Source organism: Cucurbita pepo, chromosome 10, assembly GCF_057944985.1.
Source record: "Cucurbita pepo subsp. pepo isolate OVF chromosome 10, ASM5794498v1, whole genome shotgun sequence".
Classification (NCBI taxonomy): Eukaryota; Viridiplantae; Streptophyta; class Magnoliopsida; order Cucurbitales; family Cucurbitaceae; genus Cucurbita; species Cucurbita pepo.
This window is the reverse complement of record NC_141807.1, coordinates 18,060,365-18,077,389: the sequence shown is the minus strand read 5'-3', so window position 1 is coordinate 18,077,389 and position 17,025 is coordinate 18,060,365. Positions and strand designations below refer to the sequence as shown.

At 41.5% G+C, this 17,025-nt stretch overlaps 1 protein-coding gene across 1 annotated transcript; it reads left to right on the top strand.

Annotated features, from left to right (window-relative positions):
- The first annotated feature begins 12,884 nt into the window (after positions 1 to 12,884).
- LOC147790934 (protein neprosin-like) lies at positions 12,885 to 15,305 on the top strand. Its single transcript, XM_087127833.1, has 7 exons — positions 12,885 to 13,089; positions 13,156 to 13,242; positions 13,314 to 13,517; positions 14,220 to 14,384; positions 14,456 to 14,509; positions 14,587 to 14,733; positions 14,817 to 15,305. Exons 1-7 carry the CDS (start codon positions 12,886 to 12,888, stop codon positions 15,192 to 15,194), a joined length of 1,239 nt encoding a protein of 412 aa, XP_086983959.1. The 5' UTR covers position 12,885; the 3' UTR covers positions 15,195 to 15,305.
- The last annotated feature ends 1,720 nt before the right edge of the window (positions 15,306 to 17,025 follow it).

The following is a 17,025-nucleotide window of genomic DNA, read 5'->3' as shown; positions in this document are numbered from 1 at the left end:
GTTACCCGAGACGCGGATTGTAGAGCAAATTTTGAGGTCGTTAACAGACAACATCGAGAATGTTGTATGTGCCATAGAAGAGTCGAAGGACCTGACGAAGTTTGAGTCGATGAGATCGCCAGTTCTCTCGAGGCACATGAGCAACATAAGAAAAAGAAGGAGGAGCCACTCAATCAAGCGCTTCAGACGAAGGCATTGATAAAAGATGGAAAAGTACTAACAAAATTTTTGAGGTAGAGGTCGTGGAAGTCGCGAGAATGGTCGAGGTGGTCAAAGTAACAGTTACGAAGAAATCTATAATGAGAAGAGACTATCGAGCCAAGCAAATTGGCGTGGAAGAGAATGCAGTCGAGGAAGAGGTGGCCGATCAAACATTCAGTGCTATAAATGTCAAAAATATGGTCATTACGCGAATGATTGTAATTCCGACAGATGTTACAATTGTGGTATAATGGGTCACTATGCGAGAGATTGTCAAGCCGAAGAAAAGGTGGAAGAAACCATCAACCTGGCCTTGGATGACGCAACAAGTGGAGAGCTTGAGCTCAAAGAGAGAGAGCTCCAATGGCCGGAGAGGAAATTCAAGGAAGAAAGAAGAAAAAGGATGAAAATTGAAGAAGAAAAGAAAGAGCTGGAAACAAAAGTTGAAAGGTTAGAGAAGGAAATTGTTGAGCTGAATGAGAGTTTCGTCTATCTCAAATAGGAGAAGGAAGAGAATGGGCAGGTAATCTCTGAACTTGCAAAGAAAGTTGAAGAAGGTGTGAAGAAAGAGAATGACCTGTTAATGGAGATTGAGGGTCTAGTGGACGAGCTAGTGAGGGAGAATAAAGATATAGAGATACTGACTCAACAGAGAAACTCACTCGACGTGAACCTGAATCAAGTCCAATAGGAGACAGTGAACTTACGATACACAATTGAGAAACTCACTCTTGATAAAACTAAACTGGAGAAAACAAGAATGCTAGCTGTAAAGGTTGCTATGGACTTACGAAGGGAATTGAGTAAAGTGAACGAAGCTATGACATTTGAGTCTAGCGTGGCTGAGAACTGGAGAAATGAAGAGTTGGAATCTCAGATGGGCTGTTCTCGAGAAGATCCAAATGAAGTCTCATCAGAGAAGGACAACCCTATTTTGCCACTCGAGGAAAAGAAAAGAAAATTGAAGAAACTACGACTGAGATCGAGAAAACGAAAACGGCGTAGGTGCAATCATTCTAGGGGAGTTTTGTTGAAAATAAACTTAAATGAGAGAGAGAAAAAAATAAGGAAGAAGCGTAAACTTAGATGAGAGAGAGAAAAAAGGAGCGAAAGAGAAAAAGAAAAAGAGTTAAAAGTTCTGTGAAATAGAAAAAGGCTCTTGAGAATTTCTTTGTCTCCTTGTCTCTCCCCTCTCGACACCCCTTCACAGTTTCATGAGAGTTATCTAAACGAGTTAGTTTTAGAGTGAGCATCTATTTTCTACAAGTTTGTATCGGAGCGGCTTTTAATTTCAACAAATTGGTATCAGAGCAAATTTATTTTCTACATCCTGACAATGCTGTGGTAATTGGTGGTATCGACTGCCGTCATAGTGCCAGCCTTCTTTAGCTGCAGTCGAGCCTCCACTGGTTTCCTTGTAGGGTTACTGTCCGCAAGTCTAGTTGTGTTCAGCAACTTCTTCGCATACGCACTTTGGCAGATGGTGATGCCGGTAGTACTCTATTGCACTTCGATGCGAGGTATTTGTTAGGCTATGGAGCCTGATACTTATTTATGGCTTGGTCAACGGTTATATCCGGTAAAGCTATATTTGGTAAAGCTATATATAGTAAAGCTATATATGGTAAAGCTATATCCGGTAAAGCTATATATGGTAAAGCTATATCCGGTAAAGCTATATATGGTAAATAGCTATATATAGTAGATGGCTAAATCTGGTAAAGCTATATATATATCTGGTCCGGTAGAGCTTTGAAAATGTACTTTCTATTCTCTGTACTCTCTCTTGTTGTACATACCTGAAATCATCAATAAAAAAATCCTTTTAGCCAGAGTTCTCCTTGCAATTTTCTCTATCCTTTTCTTTATGTTCATCTAGATCGAGCGTGTGCGTTGTTGTGCGATCCTAACAACTGGTATCAGAGCCAGGCGGAAGTCAGAGCTAGGCGAAATTCACCATGATCTGTGAAGATCGAAAGTTCAAAGATTGGAATTGAGAAGTTCGATGGATCCGATTTTGGTTTCTAGAAGATGGAGATTGAAGATTATCTATACCAGAAAGATCTTCACGAACCTCTGTTGGGGGTGAAGCCGGATACCATGACCACGGAACAGTGGAAGCTCAAGGATCGACAAGCCTTGGGGCTGATCCGGTTGACGCTATCCAGAAACGTGGCGTTCAACATTATCAAGGAGAAGACAACGTCAGGTCTGTTGAAGACGCTGTCGAATATGTACGAAAAATCGTTGGCTATGAACAAGGTGTATTTGATGCAGAGATTGTTACGAGTTCTTATGAGAACTGCGTTACGAGCAAACAGAAACGAGTTAGCTTCACAAAGACTGTTAGAGAATTGAAGAAAAGTACCGGAGGGAGCTCCCTCGATCGTTAGCATTGCTGAAACCCCGGAGAAGGGGTTGCGTCGTCCGGAAGCGTCGCTGAAGCTCCAGAGGGGGTTGCGTCGACCGAAAGCGTTGCTGAAACTCCAGAGGGGGTTGCGTCGGCCGGAAGCGTCGCTGAAGCTCCAGAGGGGGTTGTGTCGGCCGGAAGCGTCGCTGAAACTCTAGAGGAGGTTGCGTGAGCTGGAAGCGTCGCTGAAACTCCAGAGGAGGTTGCATGGGCCGGAAGACTCTTGCTGAAACACTAGAGGTGAAGCAAGTGGGAGTTGATGTTGAGTTGCTCAAAGATTCACATAGTGATGTTGTAGTAGATACTCATGAAACTCCTGAGACTCTTGCTGAGAAACCAGAGGTGAAGCAAGTGGGAGTTGATGTTGAGTTTCTCAAAGATTCACAGAGTGATGTTATAGCGGATACTCATGAAACTCCTGAGACTCTTGCTGAGAAACCAGAGGTGAAGCAAGTGGGAGTTGATGTTGAGTTGCTCAAAGATTCACAGAGTGATGTTGTAGCGGATACTCAAGAAACTCCTGAGACTCTTGCTGAGAAATCAGAGGCGAAGCAAGTGGGAGTTGAGGTTGAGTTGCTAAAAGATTCACATAGTGATGTAGCAGATACTCAAGAAACTCCTGAGATTCATGCTGTTGGCGAGGAACCCAATCTATCATTCAAAACACAGAAGGCGATACCATTTCACTCGGAGGTTGGTTGAAGATGGTGATGTGTTTTGAGAAGATAGAGGGTGTAAAGAATCCAGCAAACATGTTGACAAAATGTGTTGATGTTGGAATAGTGAGGTTGTGCAAAACGTCAATTGGTATGGTGCAGTGAAGATGCTCATGGTCGTTTGAGAGTGAAATTCTTGGTTGACTAGATCAGTCTCCAAGTGGGAGAATTGTTAGGCTATGGAGCCTGATACTTATTTAGCTTGGTCAACGGTTATATCCGGTAAAGCTATATTTGGTAAAGCTATATATAGTAAAGCTATATATGGTAAAGCTATATCCGGTAAAACTATATATGGTAAATAGCTATATATAGTAGATGTCTAAATTTGGTAAAGCTATATATAGTAAACTATACTATATATATATCTGGTCCGGTAGAGCTTTGAAAACGTACTTTCTATTCTCTGTACTCTCTCTTGTTGTACATACCTGAAATCATCAATAAAAAAATCCTTTTAGCCAGAGTTCTCCCTGCAATTTTCTCTATCCTTTTCTTTGTGTTCATCTAGATCGAGTGTGTGCGTTGTTGTGCGATCCTAACAGTATTAGCTGAGAACGCTGAGATTGCTCATCTTGAAGTTCTTTAACATCTCCCTCTTAAATCTTTTAAGGCTTCTATGTCGCCTCTAGTGATTATGAGGTCGTTGACGTACACTCCCATTATCATTCGTTGCTCGTCGTGGCCGTGCGTGTACATGCCATGTGTCACGGTCCTACTTTCTTGACCGTGCGGCGTCGGGATCTATACACGCTCACGACCAGCCTTAAGGGGAATTAAGCCCCATATATATTTTTCGCCCCGGCTTTGTGGCTTCGTCGGACCTTAGGCGAGGTTTGTCTTCGCCAATCAAACATCGCTTGTGCGGAATCCAAGCTTGTCCAACCACACACGCCGCCCGTGCGTGTATGTTCAATCGTCTGCGACACATCCGACTTGCCTCTACGCTAGGCCAACTCATTCGGCTCGACCTTGCCTCTACTCGGGCCAAGGTCTCTCAATACAACGTCGCATCTCATCTTGCCATCTCGATCCCCATCGACGGGGTCCATATGTCTTGACGCCATCCCGGGTCTCGGTATGTCGTCGGCCATCATAACTCATTTAGTCGTGCCATCGAGAATGGGCCCGCGTGTCGTTCATCTCATCGGGGCTTCCCGAACATCCATCCATCCGGGTTCTATCGAGGCATAGGCCCTCCCGTGCCCATGCCGAGTCATTTACGGATACCGTACCGGATAGCGGGTGTATGTAGCAACCTCCAACACGCGGGCTAGGGCGCAATACCGGCACACCCGTGCCGTCCGGTACTGTCCTTCAAAAATCCATTTCAAAGGAAGTCGCCCGAGACACTCGTCTCGGCACGCTCGCCCACACTGTGACACACGTATGTGCCACAGGGTAGCTCACTTAGGCCACAGGGCCCAGGGGTGGTGGAGAGCTAACACCATGGTACCCCCTATAGTACATTTTGAGCCATTTCCATTCTACCAGGAGTAGACATGATTTTCGTGAGGTGTCATACGGTGTCGTGCATTGTCCGTCCGATGTCCGATCGACACCAAACTTGGCGAGCATTCATATTTCATATGGACGGACTTAACTCCCGAACCGCATGACCAAATTCTTTCCGGAACCTCGACTTTTGAGGTTAAGGCCCGGGGCCCTACCCGGCCCTTCAACAAGCCTATCTTGTCCTTCATGTCTATGCTGATGTCTCTGTTATGCTTGTGTCTCAACATGTCTTCAATACCCACTTTGCGTGGTGGTGTGTTGGATGATGCATCGTCCTCCTCGATCGCATCATGGCATTCTTCTACGTTGGCCCGCATATGGCCGGATGGGCGTCTCTTGAGGGACGCCCCTTTGCTTGTCATGGCGTGAGGGTCACAACCTACTCTCTTCATAGTAAGGTTGTGACATTCTCCCCCACTTAACTTAGTCATCGTCCTCGATGACTTACTCGGGTCACAATCATATTGCAGATTGTGACATTCTCCCCTACTTAATCTAGTCATCGTCCTCGATGACTTTCTCGGGCGCGTTCGCCCCACCTATTGTGAAATTCTCCCCCACTCAATCTCGGCATCGTCCCGATGACGATCCGACTCTTTGTCTGTTGGCGACTTGACTCGCTGGATTTGGTTGTGCTTCAGAAAAATCTTCTATTGTTGAGCACCTGACGATCTTTTTGTCATAATGCTCTCCCTGCTGACGTCTTATGCCAACTTGGGACAAGTTCGAGTGGATGCTTCTGACTTCTCTTTCGTCAGGTGGCACCACGTTCTGACTCTTGACTTGGTCAGTTGTTGGGTGAACTTGTCCTCACTTAGGCTTGTTCCTTTATCTACGGCTATCCCCATTCGGACCTATTTCTGTTGTTCGCCCATCTTGGACTCGGCCACCGAGACTCGCAACGTAGACGTGACTCTTCAGCGTTTGCCATAGTTGTGGGTGAGGCTGACTCTCTTTGCAGACACTCACCAGACAAGTATGGACTTCAAAGGGCACTTTTGCCCTATTTTGGCCAACTTGGCCCCAGTGTGTGTATCCTCTTCGGATCACATAAACTAGTGCACCCCTCGGGGTGGGGCTCGCAAGCCCAGTCGTGACACTCTTTGATCGCGACCACTTCTCCTGTGAACTAGTGCACCCCTCAGGATGGGGCTCGCAAGCCCAATCGCAACGCTCTTTGGTCGCGACCACTTCTCCTGTGAATTGATTCACCCCTTGGGGTGGGGCTCGCAAGCCCGGCCGCAACACTCTTTGGTTGCGACCACTTCTCCTATTGAGCAAAGTCAACTCTATGACAGTCTCTTCAGTTGTTGGCGCTAACTTTCGGCCAACTCTTTGTATTTTGTCACATCGTGTGACTACTGTTGTGCGTGAACTTCCAGCTTGTTGCTCACTTCTCGAGCGGATACTGGTCTTGACATCTGTTGGTGGAGTCATCCACCCTAGGCATAAGGTGGTGACTCAAGGAATACACGTGTGCTCGTATGTCCGAACACCTTTACGGGGTGAGAGACTTATTGATGTTGCTCTCCCCCGCTCGAACTCGGCTGCCTCTTTGCAGCAAGGTCGTCCCCCCATAAGGACTTACATTGTATACGGTTTTTGCACTCGGCCGACGCTTGTCTTTTTCTTGACTCTCGGCTTCTCTGCTTGTAACCACTGACACTATTCCTCTAATGTGAATGGTTCTTTTGGAATGCACCGTCATGGTGCTTTCTATTTCAGCTGCCCTGTCTCCCTTCGGAACTGCAAGCTCTCGTCAGGTGAGCTTGGTCTTGCTTGACGGGTAGATCTACCCATATTGAGGTGTCGACACACGACACTAATAAATTTCAGGTAGTCTTGGCTTCAACCCCCAACTGATTATAATTCTGACCGGCAACTGTCCTGCCCACTTCGGCACTCTTGACACACTTGCAAGGTCTTCGATCAACTCTTGGGTTCATTTCTCTTGACTGTCTTGCCCGACTAGACGCACAAAGTGTGGCTCTGATACCAATTGTCACGGTCCTACTTTCTTGACCGTGCGGCGTCGTGATCTATACACGCTCACGACCAGCCTTAAGGGGAATTAAGCCCCATATATATTTTTCGCCCCGGCTTTGTGGCTTCGTCGGACCTTAGGCGAGGTTTGTCTTCGCCAATCGAACATCGCTTGTGCGGAATCCAAGCTTGTCCAACCACACACGCCGCCCGTGCGTGTATGTTCAATCGTCTGCGACACATCCGACTTGCCTCTACGCTAGGCCAACTCATTCGGCTCGACCTTGCCTCTACTCGGGCCAAGGTCTCTCAATACAACGTCGCATCTCATCTTGCCATCTCGATCCCCATCGACGGGGTCCATATGTCTTGACGCCATCCCGGGTCTCGGTATGTCGTCGGCCATCATAACTCATTTAGTCGTGCCATCGAGAATGGGCCCGCGTGTCGTTCATCTCATCGGGGCTTCCCGAACATCCATCCATCCGGGTTCTATCGAGGCATAGGCCCTCCCGTGCCCATGCCGAGTCATTTACGGATACCGTACCGGATAGCGGGTGTATGTAGCAACCTCCAACACGCGGGCTAGGGCGCAATACCGGCACACCCGTGCCGTCCGGTACTGTCCTTCAAAAATCCATTTCAAAGGAAGTCGCCCGAGACACTCGTCTCGGCACGCTCGCCCACACTGTGACACACGTATGTGCCACAGGGTAGCTCACTTAGGCCACAGGGCCCAGGGGTGGTGGAGAGCTAACACCATGGTACCCCCTATAGTACATTTTGAGCCATTTCCATTCTACCAGGAGTAGACATGATTTTCGTGAGGTGTCATACGGTGTCGTGCATTGTCCGTCCGATGTCCGATCGACACCAAACTTGGCGAGCATTCATATTTCATATGGACGGACTTAACTCCCGAACCGCATGACCAAATTCTTTCCGGAACCTCGACTTTTGAGGTTAAGGCCCGGGGCCCTACCCGGCCCTTCAACAAGCCTATCTTGTCCTTCATGTCTATGCTGATGTCTCTATTATGCTTGTGTCTCAACATGTCTTCAATACCCACTTTGCGTGGTGGTGTGTTGGATGATGCATCGTCCTCCTCGATCGCATCATGGCATTCTTCTACGTTGGCCCGCATATGGCCGGATGGGCGTCTCTTGAGGGACGCCCCTTTGCTTGTCATGGCGTGAGGGTCACAACCTACTCTCTTCATAGTAAGGTTGTGACACCATGCTCAGAGGCACAGCGCTTGAACTTTAGTGACAGTTGACTATCGAGCTTCGCGTTCCAGGCTCGTGGTGCTTGCCGAAGCCCATAGAGTGCCTTGTGCAGGTGCAATACCTTTTCAGGGTTGTCTTTGTCCAGGAAGCCCGATGGTTTTCGGACATAGACGGTCTCCTTCAGCTCTCTGTTCAGGAACGCGGATTTCACGTCCATGTGGTGGACCTCCCAGGAAAATGAAGGCAAGCTTGCCTTCAAGTGGTTTATCTCTCTCATACTTGATCCAACAATCAGTATATCATCCACATACAGGAGTAGAAACACATAAGAATCAGTGTATTTCTTGAGGTAACAATACAGATCCTTTTCACTCCTTTGGAAACCACTCTTGCACATGAAGGAGTCAAACTTCTTGTACAATTGTCTCGGTGCTTGTATCAGTCCATACAAGCTCTTATGAGCTTACACACCATGTGCTCCTTGCCTGGAGCTGCAAATCCTTCTGGTTGTTGCATATAGATTTTCTCATCTAAATCTCCATGTAAAAACGTCGTTGTTACATCCATTTGCTCAAGGTGAAAATTCTCCGATGCAACAATACCCAGCAGAATTCAGATAGTAGTTAATTTCACAACAGGAGAAAAGATCTCAGCATAATCAATGCCTTTTCTTTGTGAATATCCTTTAACTTCTAACCGAGCCCTAACCTCCTTTTGCCATCTGGTTCAGCCTTGATTTTGAACACCCATTTGTTCAACAGCAGATAACTCAGTCAGCACCCACGTATTATTCTTTTCAAGTGAGCTCATCTCATCATTCATGGCTTGCTCCCACTTGGTTGAATCTTCCACTTGTAGGGCCTCATCAAAGGACTCTGGTTCTCCTTCGTCAATCAGCAACAAATAATGTAATGAGGGTGAGTATCTATATGGTGCTCTAATAGTTCTAAATGATCTCCTCAACACCTGCTCAGGTGTCACTTGCTCTTCAGCAACAGAATCAAGAGTTTCTTGAGCTTCTGCTATAACATCACTGGGTGAGTTTTCCTGCAACTCAAGCTCAACTCCCACTTGCTTCGTAGTCATAGAGTTTATCTTCTCTTTGTCCTTGTACAGGACATTTTCATCAAAGGTCACATCGCAATGTCTTAGAAATTTCCTATTCTTGCCATCCCAAAACCTGTACCCGAACATGTCAGAGCCATAGCCTATGAAGTAGCATTTCACAGCCTTAGCATCAAGCTTGTCTCTCTTCTTTGGATCAACGTGAACATACGCAGTACAATCAAAAGTTCTCAAGTGAGAGTACTTGAGTTCTTTTCCTGTCCATAGTTCTTCTGGCAATTTGAACTTCAAGGGTACGAACTGCCCTCTATTAATCAAATATGCTGTTGTGTTCACAGCATCAGCCCAAAATGTCTTTAGTAGTCCAGAATGAATCCTCATGCTTCTTGCTCGCTCATTCAATGTTCTGTTCATCATTTCTGGAATACCATTTTGTTTTGCCTTACTAGGAATTGTTCTTATTAATCTAACTCCTTCAGCTGCAAAGAATGTTTTAAACTCTGATTGGTTGTATTCTCCTCCACTGTCAGACCTCAGGCATTTGATCTTCAAGCCAGTCTGATTTTCAACTTCAGCTTTCCACTTCTTGAAGGTGGCAAACACATCTGACTTGTGTTTCAGAAAGTAAACTCATACCTTCTTGCTGAAGTCATTGATAAAGGTGACATTGAACCTTGATCCACCAAGTGATAAAACTAGAGATGGTTCCCAAACGTCTGTATGGACCATTTTCAATCGCACTTTCTTCGGTTCTCTAGCAGCCTTTATGAAACTAACTCGTTTCTGTTTGCCCATAACACAGCTCTCACAAAGACTCATATCAACATATTCTAAGCCATCTTAAGCTCCTTTCGCAGTCAGCGTCTTCCTTCATTTGACAATCATGTGTCCCAGTCTATTGTGCCATAAACTTCAATTGGAAGTACTCTCAGCAGCAGCAACCATGTTTATGCACTCTGCAGTAGTGTATAAGGTTCCATATTTTGTGTCACGTGCAACAACCTTGGCACCCTTCACAATCTTCCACGAACTCTTTCCAAACTCTACTGCATAACCTATGCTATCCAACTGACCAATAAAGATCAGGTTCTTCTTGAGACCTGGAATGTGTCTGACATCTTATAATGTCCACTGATTCCTGCTGGAGTTTGTATGGGACAACTCCCTTCCCTTCAATCTCCAAGGTTTTGTTGTCGGCAAGTTTACACCTTCCCGAAATTTCCTGATTTGAAATTTCGAAACAATTCCTTACTTGGACACGAATGGAACGATGCACCTGAATCCAGTTGTTAGGATCGCACAACAACTCACACACTCGATCTAGATGAACACAAAGAAATAGGAGAGAGAGAATGCAAGGAGAACTCTGGCTAAAGGATTTGTATTGATGAAGTATGTATGAGAGAGAATAGACAGAATAGAAAGTACATTTTCAAAGTTACAACTAAGGGGATGTATATATGTTTCAGTTTATTCTACTTTACCTGATTTAACATCTACTATATATAGCTATTTACCATCTATATATATAGCTTTACCGGATATAGCTTTAATATGTATAACCGTTGACTAGGCTATAAATAAGTAGGAGACTCCATAACCTAACAGAAATGAAAAGACTCTATAGGTGTAACAAGGCGGAATGAGAATGTGAAAAGACCTAATAACTAAATTATGTCGAGATAAAATCACATCTTGATAGTTAGAACGGGGCAGAATGAGAGTGAGAAGAGAGTGAAAAGACCTTAATAGTTGAAAAGGGTCGAGATGAAATCTCATTTAAACAAAGAATAAAAGAAGGAATGAAAAATCTTTAATAGGTAAACGAGGTCGAGACAAATTATATTTCTCATATTCATCTCCTGTCCCTTCCAAATAACCACTCGCCCCACCTTTTATACAAATAATGGATATAAAAAAAAAATTCAATTGGGATAAAAAAAAAAAAAAAAAAAAGAAGATGATAATTACTTAGAACATATAAATTTCAAGATAAGATAGGAAAGAGTAGAAAATATAACACCCTAGTTTTTTAGTGGGTTAGTCAAACTCGACCTACTCCACTCCCTAAGCGCCTTTTGAGAATTTGAATACACCTTTCTTGACTCTTTCCTCGAATAAGAGCGCTACACAACACTTTTTAAGAGAGCAAACTCAACAATTTCCACTGTTCAGGATCAAAATAGTACGAGTAAACTCAATCATTTCCACTGCTCAGGATCAAACCAGTACAAGTATTTGAATTTTGTAATAACACACCACAACTCTCTAAAAACAATAATAGATTTATAATTTGATCACTCAACAATAAAATCAAAAGAAATAAAATTGGTTGGAGAGAGCCACCTGAAGACTTTAATAAAGAAACTATGGAAGTTCTGTGTTAAAAGACCGAGAAGAGGATGAGTTTACAAAAAAAAAAAAAAAAAAAAAAAAGGCAAAAATATGAATTAATATATACCATTAAAAAAGAAAAAGAAAGATGAACTATTAAAATATTTTTATATTTATTGTTGGAAGAGGAATGGAGTAGATATTACAAAATTATTTTTTTTATTTTTTATTTTTTTAAAATATAATAATATAATGTAATATAAAAATAATAAAAATCAATTTGAATTTGAATTCTCTTTATTTTTATAATTCAAATGTATAGGATGTATAAATAATTTTATTTTTATTTCTTAAAAGTAATTAGAAATTCCGTCATTTGATACTCTTCTAACATACTTTGATTGGTCCATGATGTTAATTTTATTGTCACATCATCACGCCAGATATCTTGTTTCGACTGCAACTCTTTCGTTTTGTCTTTGATTTGAGTAATTGAAAAAGGGGTTGAAATCGTTATTTTTAACCTTACACTATATACCATTCAAAATATTGATAAGTTGTTAATAATTAAGTAAAGGTTTGTTATCATCAAAACATAATTAATTAGATTATAGGCCAATTAAGTAGGTTTGTTATCATCAAAACATCAATTAATTAGATTAGGGGCCAAAGGCCAAAAAGCTCCCATTTTTTATGATGATTTCAATAAAGATGGTACGAAATTCATAAAAACTAAAGTAATACATATGTCCAAATAATAATATCAATGAATTTTAATATATCATCATAAATTTCATACTTGAAATTTACTCAAGAGCATATTCTCCCGCCTCAATAAATTATGAAACATAACAACACCGAAGTGATTCATAAATTATAAAACAACAAACTTAAAACCCCACTGGAGGCTTTCAAACAAACCTAAAAAAAATATTCAAAATTGGCTTTTTGATACCATACATGTTTTTGTCCTAAACTATTATTTTCACAAATTTAGGGATCCATTTCATGTTTGCATTCATACTAAAGACATTGTCTTTGTATAGGTAACAAGAATAATTTTTAATGTAATTAAAGTATTTCCAGACTTCAATAATAATTCAACTAAACAATTTCATAAATATATTGGCAGCAGACAAAAACTACAAAAAGAATGAACCATAACCTATTCAATTCCAATTTTAAATTTAATTTTGAATTACAAACTTAAAATTGCTAAAATCATTTTTTGTTTTTTTCTTTTTGTTTTTTTGTTGAAACAGCTCCAAGATGAGAGGACCAGACTTTAAGCCACAAAAAGAATGAAAGAGTTAATTCCCATTGTTCTGTTCTTTATCCCATAATATATATATATATATTATATGAAGAAAGAAGAAATACAAACACAAAAGACAACAACCCATGTTTTTTTTTTTTTTTTTTTTTTTTATTAAATATGGATTCTAAAACTTTCTACCCTCCTCTTCTTCCTTTTCTTGTTTTTTCCCTTCTTGTCGTTTCATCCATTTGTCGTCCCGACAAAAACATCCATCCCAATAACCATACAGCGGTGTTCTGGTCGGAGAATCAGTTGAAGAAATTGAAGCTTATTCAAGCTGATCTTAACCAAATCAACAAGTTCCCTGTCAAAACCATTCAGGTCTGTAACTCTTGTTTAATCTCCTCTGTGTTGGAGCTTGACGGTTATGCTTTTATTTGGTTGCAGAGTCCGGATGGTGACTTTATAGATTGTGTTGAAACTCATCTGCAGCTAGCTTTTGATCATCCATTGCTCAAAGGAAAGAAGCCATTGGTAAGTTCAAGGGATCAGTGGCTAAATTTTCGAAATGGGTTTTGTTTTTAATTGTGGAAATGTTGTTTCAGGATCTGCCGGAGAGACCGTCTAACCAGAGCCATTCCGGTGGGGTGGAGACAGAAATGTTCCAATTATGGAGCATGTCTGGAGAATTCTGCCCAGAGGGGACAGTTCCGATTAGAAGAACGACGGAAAAGGATATGTTGAGAGCGAGTTCAGTTCAGAGATTTGGAAGAAAAGTAAGAAGAGACTCTCTCGGCAAAGGCCATGAGGTTAGTCTTTAACCAAATTCAACTCAGCTAGCTAGTCGATATCGTTCTCTTTCGGCTTTTCCTTTTCCGGGAAGAAGTTTAACACTCTTATAAAAAGGGTGTTTCGTTCTTCTCTCAACCAATGTGGGGATCTCACAATCCACCCTCTCGGGGCCTGTTCTCTTTTGGCTTTTCCCTTTCGGGTGCAAGTCTATTAGTGAGAGGCTTAAACACCTTGATAAAGAGTGTTTCGTTTTCATCCCAACGAATGAGGGATCTCACAATCCACACTCTTGCAATCATTTCCTTCTCCAATCAAAGTGGGGCCTCCCAATCTAGCCCCTTCGGGGCCCCGCGTCCTACCGCCTTTGTCCACCCACTTTGGCTCTCAATCTCCTTGCTGGCACATCGCCCGGTGTCTGGCTCTGATACCAAACAGCCCAAGCCCACTGCTAGCCGATATTATCCTCTTTGGGCTTTAACCTTTCGGGCTTCTCTCAAGATTTTAAAAAAGTCTCAGCTTGTAAGAGGTTTCCACAATCTTGTAAAAGGTGTTTCGTTCTACCCGTAAAGGTGTTTCGTTCTTCTCCCTAACCGATGTTCTCCTTCCTAGCAGATGTGGGATCTCACGTCTTTTTTCTCCAAAATCTGTGTCATCCCTTATGAATGTTAAGATTTTGGAGAAACCAAGATTGAAATGAATGTAAATTTTGTTGGTGCCAGTATGCAGTGGGGTTGGTAAGTGGAGGACAGTACTACGGAGCCCAGGCAAGCATGAACGTATGGAAGCCGCGGGTCAGCTATCGGAATGAGTTCAGCCTCTCACAAATGTGGCTCGTCTCCGGTTCATTCCCACGTGATCTCAATACCATTGAAGCTGGGTGGCAGGCAACTTTTTAAACCGAATCAATCTTCTAGTCCATACAAATTTCAATTATATGCCTAACTTTTCTCTACAGGTTGACCCAGAGCTGTATGGAGACAACAATCCAAGATTGTTCACTTATTGGACAGTAAGAATATTAAAACATAAAAATTAGCAACAAAATCAGATTGAAAATGAAATGACCGTAACTTTTTGGATGAACAGGCCGACGCATATCAAGCAACAGGCTGCTACAATTTACTCTGTCCAGGCTTCGTTCAAACCAACCGTAGAATCGCCATTGGAGCTGCAATTGCTCCAACTTCCTCCTACAATGGCGCCCAATTCGATATTAGTTTACTGGTTCGGAAGGTAACCCATTTCAATTTCATGCCTTTTCTTGAAGATTGTGAGTCCAATTTTAATTGGGGGTTGTTGTCTGTGGTTGTTCAAAGGATCCGAAGAATGGGAATTGGTGGTTGGAATTCGGGTCGGGTGAGATGGTCGGGTACTGGCCGGCGTTTTTGTTCACTCACCTTCAAAGCCACGCAACGACGATACAGTTTGGCGGAGAGGTGGTGAATTCGAGGGCGTGGGGATTTCACACGGCGACAGAAATGGGGAGCGGGCATTTCGCAGGCGAAGGATTCCAAAAAGCTTCTTATTTTCGAAATCTGAAGGTTATGAATTGGGATAATAGTTTGATTCCATTGTCCAATTTGAAGGTTGTGGCAGATCATCCAAATTGCTATAATATTCAACCTCGGATTAATAGAGTTTGGGGAAATTATTTTTACTACGGAGGGCCGGGAAGAAATGTGAAGTGCCCTTAATTAATTTAATTTTCTTGAGGGGTCAATTTGGGGTTTTTATTTTTATTTTTATTTTTATTTTTATTTTTGGTCCTTTCAAATTTAGATCACTAAAATGTGAGAAGAAGTGAGACCATTGTATTGTAAATTTTTTATGAAAGAAATACAGATTGGACTATGGCTCTCGTATTTATTAAAACTCAACATTTAACTTGTGGAGACGTCTTCCAAATGAGCACAATAAAAGTGTGAAAATAGGTTGATGGGGGAGAGAGTGAAAATAAGCTGAAGATGGGAGAGAGTGTGAAGACCTTAATAGCTAACAAGTTCGAGATAAAATCCCATTTAAATACAGAATAAAAGAGAAAATTGTTAGGATCACAAACAACCCACACACCCATCTAGATGAACAAAAAGAAATAGGAGAGAGAGAATGGGAGGAGAACTCTGGCTAATGGATTTAAATTTTTTAGTATGTACAATAAAGAAGACTACATTTTCAAAGACGGAGAAGAGTACATTTTCAAAGCTAGGATATATACATGCTTCAGTTTATTATATGTGTTTTACCACATTTAACCATCTATTATATATATATATATAGCTATTACCATATATTGGTGTACCGGATATAGTTTTACTATGTATAACCGTTGACTAGGCTATAAATAAGTAGCAGGCTCCATAACCTGAAGACTTTAAATTTTAATAGCACGGTGTTATCACAAAATATTGGCACACTATCAGATTTGAATCCAAAATCACAAAGAGTTTGTTTCATCCAAAGAATTTGAGAACAACCACTAGCAACTGTAATATATTTTGCTTGGCAATTTCCACGGGTAATTTTACGATCAGGTAAACTTGTAGTGAAATCTGTATCAGAATATCTTACCAATTTAAATTCAACTCGGATACTACCATCCTAAATTAATAGTCTCAAGCAAATATTTAAATATTATTTTAATTGCAGGTAAATGAGATTCCTTGGGATAAGATTGAAACCTAGCACAAAAACATACACTAAACATAATATCGGTCTACTAGCGGTCAAGTAAAGGAAAGATTCAATCATACCTCTATAAGATTTAATGTCCACCCATTTACCTTTTTCATCCTTGTCAAGCTCAGTGGATGTGCTCATTGGAGTTTTTGAATCTTACCTTCATTGAACTTGAACCTTTTTAGTAAATCCTTAATGTATTTCTCTTGATTTATGAAGATACCATTTTGAGTTGTTTGATTTGAAGTCCAAGAAAGAAACTAAGATCCCCGTCGTACTCATCTCAAACTTTCTCCATATAAAGAAGGATTAGTAGAGCCAAATATAATATCATCTACGTGTATTTGCACTAATAGCATATCATTTTCTTTAATTTTAATAGAAAGACTATGTCCAGTTTACCAATTTTTAATCATTCCCAATTAGAATATTAGTAAGTCTATCATACCAAGTCGGAGCTTGTTTTAAGCCATCAAGAGTCTTTTAAAACTTACATACATCAGGTGGAAAATCAAAAATTTCAAATCCGGGAGGTTGTTCTACGTAAACTTCCTCCGTAATATAACCATTTAAGAATGCACTTCTCAAATCCATTTGAAACAATATAAAATTTTCGTAAGAATTAAAAGCAAGTAACATTCTAATAGCTTCTAATCTAGTAACCGGTGCAAAAGTTTCTTCATAGTCTATAACTTCTTCGTGACATTAACCTTGAGCTACAAACCCTAGCTTTATTTCTAATGATATTCTCATTTTCATCAATTTTATTTCTAAAAATGGTTCCAATAATGAAAATACTAGAGCGGTCTAGGGACTAATTCCCAAATTATGCTCATTTCAAATTGATTT

Bases quoted from the DNA above. Each gene is read 5' to 3' on its own strand.
- LOC147790934 (XM_087127833.1), top strand. From the start codon at position 12,886: ATGGATTCTAAAACTTTCTACCCTCCTCTTCTTCCTTTTCTTGTTTTT. The intron at 13,243-13,313 runs GTAAGTTCAAGG...ATGTTGTTTCAG, and splicing joins TCAAAGGAAAGAAGCCATTG to GATCTGCCGGAGAGACCGTC. The intron at 13,518-14,219 runs GTTAGTCTTTAA...TGTTGGTGCCAG, and splicing joins CTCTCGGCAAAGGCCATGAG to TATGCAGTGGGGTTGGTAAG.